Here is a 5180-nt window from a genome sequence, read left to right on the forward strand (position 1 = left end):
AGGTGGGCCATTTCCAGCACTTTACAAGAACGTCTGAGGAACAGTGGGGGGTGGGGGAGAAATAAACATGGGGAAATAGTTTTACTTTGTGTAATGACTCAACCACTCCCAGTCTCTATTCAAGCCTAAATTAATTGTACCCAGTTTACAAATTAATTCCAATTCAGCAGTCTCTCATTGGAGTCTGTTTTTGAAGTTTTTTTGTTGAAGAATTGCCACTTTTAGGTCTGTAATCGAGTGACCAGAGAGATTGAAGTGTTCTCCGTCTGGTTTTTGAATGTTATAATTCTTGACGTCTGATTTGTGTCCATTTATTCTTTTACGTAGAGACTGTCCAGTTTAGCCAAAGTTCAGTGGGCATTGAACACTTAATTCCTACGGGTTTGGGAAATTCTCAATCTGGTTGAGTTGTGTAAGGTCACAAAGAGAGTGTGTGGAAGAGCTGGGAATCTGTTCCAGATTTCCTGGGTTCCAGTCTGAGCATTAGCCATAAAACCCTCCTCTTGTCATCGGGATGAAAGTTGCTCTGTGTCTTTCTGGGCCTCCGGCGTGTTCTCTTACCCTCCCCTTTGCACAGTCGGTTCAGGACAAAGGGCCTTTAGAGGATTACAGCTGATTTAACTGAATCAAAGGTGTTCCTTCATGAGCCAGGTAAGTGGAATAGACACAAGCCTCGTCTTGCACCTCTACTGTGCATCTACACTAAGGGGTTAGCTACATCACTGGGAAGCTCTATAGTGTGAACAAATCCATACACCACACAGAGAGGGATGTGAGAGAAACAGGGCTGGATTAGGGGCTTTTCCAGCAATGATCTCATCCATCCATTTGCTGTAGCCCAGCGCCGCAGTTTTAATAAGGCCACTTGTGATTCCTCTAATCACTATCACTTCCTGCTCCACCTCTGGTGGGCATCTTACTTGGGAGCCAGAATGAAGGGGCAGAAGCAGATGTTATAATTAATCTCTGTAGAAGTGTTATCCCCAGCCCAGTCAGAGCATCCCACGGGCTGCAATGGCCATTGGGATTAATTAAAATGTTGACGTTTCTAATGAATCCCCAGGCTGGGCTTTCTCACTGCACTGGGTACCAAGCTCAGAATTTACTCTTGTTTTGTGTCAGCTGAGTTCCGTGTATCATTGCCACGTACCACAGTGCCGGAACTGCATTTGACTATTTTAATTTGTATTATTACTATAAGTATCATGTTCAATACCCATCACAGATACAGAGACACAGCCCCAGCCTGAATGTGATACATACTTAATAGCTGAGAGTGACAAAGGATTTAATTATCCATATATATAACAGGTGGGGAAACTGAGGCACAATGCGATTTAGTGAGTTACTACAGGTCAAACAGAGAGTCATCTACAAAGCCTATACTTGAATCCAGATCTCCTGTGTTTCAGTCCTTCGTCTTAGCTGCAAGATAATGGTTTGCAAATAATTCCCATGGGCTTTTTAGATGTAGGTGCGATGAACTGACACAGTTCTCAGTTATAAATATTATAGCCACCTGATCTCTCTGCTTCTCCCTCTACGGTCACGCAGTGCCCATGGTTTTGAGGTAAATGGAGCTTTCCCACTGTCCAGCAGAGTCTATTGCGGATTTTAAAATCAATGTGTGTAATTTCTGCCCTGATCTTCCATTCCAGGTTCTCTTATCTCAGTCACCATAGTCTGGGTTTGTGGCTCTTTGGAAATTGATTCCCTGGACCAATGCAAAGAAACCACAGAGAAAATTCAGGATGAATCCCAGCAGTGCAAAGGGGGGCGCTGCGGTGCAGGGAGTGGTGCAGGTACCTTAGTTACTCTTCCCTCAGAGTCAGGGCTGTTTCTAGTGCTGCCATGTTTACTCCTGGGGAAATTCTGCACCACTGCACAATGCAGAATTTTGTAGAATTCCCGGTTTCCCCCACAGAATCGGGGCTGCAGAGCTGCCTGGTACAACTAGGAGCCACTGGACTCTGTGGAGCCCAGCTCGCAGTGAGCAGAGAGCCCAGGTTGGCTGGGCTGGAGGCTGGTCACTCCTCTTGATCCCCATTCTCCTGGGGACAGGAGAGCACCTGGGAGACCTATCTCTAGCAAAGAGTGAGGAAGGGCAGGGCTGCACCGCACCGCATCCCCTGGCAGGACAATAAAGAAGCTGGGGCCAGTAAAAGCTCTAGGGGTGTGGGTGTCTGGTCCAGGGGGTGCCCCATGGCTGGGTCCTGTGAGGAGGGGGGTGCTGGTGTCTGGTCTAGGGGGTGTGCCGTGGCTGGGTCCTTGGGGGAGGGGAGTGCTGGTGTCTGAGCTGGGGGTTGCCCATGGCTAAGTTTTGGGGAATGGGGGTGCTCATGTCTGGGCTGGGACGTTCCCTGTTGCTGGGTTCTGGGGGGAGGGGGATGTTGGTGGCTGAGCTAGGGGGTGCCCCGTGGCTCAGTCCTCGGGGGAGGGGAGTACTGCTGTCTGGGCCGGGGGGGTGCCCTGCAGCTTGGCCCTGGTGGGATGGGAGTGCAGGTGACTGGGCTCTGGGGCCTCCACACAGCCCCCTCCAATGCCCCCCACCTGGAACTGGTTTGTTCTAGGGGTTTCTTTAACTCTCTACTTCTGGGGGAATCTTTTTTGCTGTTGTCTGTATTGCTGACATACTTGTTGTCAGGTATTTTGAAATAAATTACCAAAATAATTGAAAGGAAGTGATTATATTGTGATATTTTCACAAATGAAATATGCAGATTTTTGCAGAATTTTAAACTATTATGCACAGATTTTTTAAAATTTTTGGCACAGAATTTCCCCAGGAGTAGATGTTGGGCTCCCATGTGCTGTTCTGCAGGGAGAAGGGCCAGGAGCCTGGCTCATGGTATCTACCCCACGTTCCTTTCACGTTTTTTATTTTATTATTTTTTCATGTCAAGGCCACAAGGTTAAAACCCACATCCGAGGAGTCAGTGATCATTCTGAACAGTGCATTATTATTTCTGTTGTATGGAAGGCCTGGAGGCCCAGTTGCAAGGGATGCTACACTGACACAGTGAGAGACAGCACCAGCCCCGAAGAGTTTACAAGGGAAATGGGTGGGAGAACAGAATAATTCTTACCACAGTCTCTCAGATGGGGAACTGAGCACCAAAGAGATGATGTCTTTTGCCTCACTTCCTGCCTAGCCCTCAGAAACCCTGGCATGAATGTATTCGCTGCCTGCCTCACCCAAACACTGGGTAATTTCATTAACTTAATGCATCACCTGAACCCTAGCATCACCCAGCTGCCCTACCTCAAACCTTTGGCCTTTTCCCTGACCCTAACACTAACCCTAGGAAAACACCAGTGTCCTCCTCCCTCACCCTGGGAAAACTCCACTGACGTCCCTCTGAACTCCAACCCTGGAATAGCTCCTCTGACCTCCTCCCCAGTTGGGATCAGGATCTCTGGGTAAGGGGGCGCAAGCAAACAATGTGTATTTTAATGTAGCTGAACGTACGCACATACATCTAGGAACAAAGAACCTAGGTTGCACTTATAGGACTGGGGACTCTCCTGGGGAGCCATGACTCTGAAAAACATTTGGGGTCGTGGTGGAGAATCATCTGAATGTGAGCTCCCAGTAGGATGCTGGGGCCAGAAGAGCTAATGTGACCCTGGGATGCATAAAGGAGGAATCTCAAATACAAGGAGAGAGGCGATTTTACCTCCCGTTTGGCCCTGGTGTGACCGCTGGTGGTACACTGTGTCCAGTTCTGGTGTTCACAATTCCAGACAGGTGCTGATAAATTGGAGAGGATTCAGAGACGAGCCATGAGAATAACTGAAGGATTAGCCCTAGCAATGATGTAAGTATGGTGATTTCAAAGGAGTTCCGCCAGCAGAGAACATGAAGTGAGATTTCTAAATGCAACGTGAATTGGGTTTCCAACTCTCACTCTTTCCATGGGAGTTGGGTACCTACAAGCCCTTTATGCCTTTTAAAATCTCCCCGTTTCTTCCAATAATTTAATTCCCACAAGACTAAGGGGGAAGACATTCCATTTCAGCTAGAAATTATTGCTGGGCTGCCTTTAGCCACCTTTCATTCTCCTGAATGCTGCCTTGACTTCCTTATTCCTCAGTGTATAGACCACCGGGTTCAGCATCGGGGTGACCACATCACAAAAGATCTGAATGGGGGTAGCCAGCACCTTGCTCAGGGACGGCTGGGTGTAGAGGAGGGCACAGGGCCCAAAGAAGAAGCATACTACCGTCAGGTGCGATGCGCAAGTGGAGACGGCTTTCAAACCTTCCTCTGCGCTGCGCATTCTCACCACGGAGGCAGCAATCCTGACGTAGGATGTGAGGATGAGGAGGAAGCAGGTCGTGGGCACCATGCCAGTGTTGGTGAAGGTCACGGTCTCGATGATGTATGTGTCTGCACAGGCCAGCTTGACCACCGGGAAGATGTCGCAGAAGAAATAGTCCACCACATTGGACCCGCAGTAGGGCAGCGTGAAGGTCAGGCTGGTGAGGATGGTGGCGTGGAAGGAGCTGGTGATCCAGGTGCCGGCGGCCAGGAGGGCGCACACCCTCCGGTTCATGATGAGCAGGTAGCGCAGGGGGTGGCAGATGGCCATGTACCGGTCGTAGGCCATGACGGTGAAGAGCAGGCACTCGGTGCTGCCCAGGAAGTGGTAGAAGAAGACCTGGGACATGCACCCGCCCAACGAGATTGTTCTACTCTTGGCCCAGAGGTTGGCCAGAAATTTAGGGGTGCTGATGGAAGAGAGTCCGAGGTCTAGAATGGAGAGATTGCAGAGGAAGAAGTACATGGGGGTGTGCAGACGGGGGTCAGCAAGGATGGCTGAGAAGATGAGCAGGTTGCCCAGCAGGGTGCAGAGGTAGAAGGATAAGAAGGTGACAAAGAGGATGGTCTCAAGACCTTTGGTGTTGGGGATCCCTAAGAGAATGAATTCAGACACCACAGTGCAATTCTCCATTTCCATGCAAGATGGCATCATTCCTGGAGACAAAGATTATGCAACCAGATTAGCAATCTCAATAAATCATTGTTTATTTATCTCTTTGCACCCCACAAGCTTTAATCACAAAAGGTAAATCTTTCTAACCAGCCTAAGTTTGGTGAAAGTGAGTGGAAAGTCATGACTCTTATATTTGGTTGATTCTGTACAATTCTACTCGATTCTATTCAGCTGTCCTCTATT

At 48.8% G+C, this 5180-nt stretch overlaps 1 protein-coding gene across 1 annotated transcript; it reads right to left on the reverse strand.

The window, feature by feature from the left end:
* Positions 1-4043: 4043 nt before the first annotated feature.
* On the reverse strand, positions 4044-4961 carry LOC140897096 (olfactory receptor 10D3-like). Its single transcript, XM_073309402.1, has one exon. It carries the CDS (start codon positions 4959-4961, stop codon positions 4044-4046), a length of 918 nt encoding a protein of 305 aa, XP_073165503.1.
* Positions 4962-5180: the final 219 nt, after the last annotated feature.

This window comes from Lepidochelys kempii, chromosome 13 (assembly GCF_965140265.1).
Source record: "Lepidochelys kempii isolate rLepKem1 chromosome 13, rLepKem1.hap2, whole genome shotgun sequence".
NCBI lineage: Eukaryota > Metazoa > Chordata > Testudines > Cheloniidae > Lepidochelys > Lepidochelys kempii.

Bases quoted from the DNA above. Each gene is read 5' to 3' on its own strand.
- LOC140897096 (XM_073309402.1), bottom strand. From the start codon at position 4,961: ATGGAAATGGAGAATTGCACTGTGGTGTCTGAATTCATTCTCTTAGGG.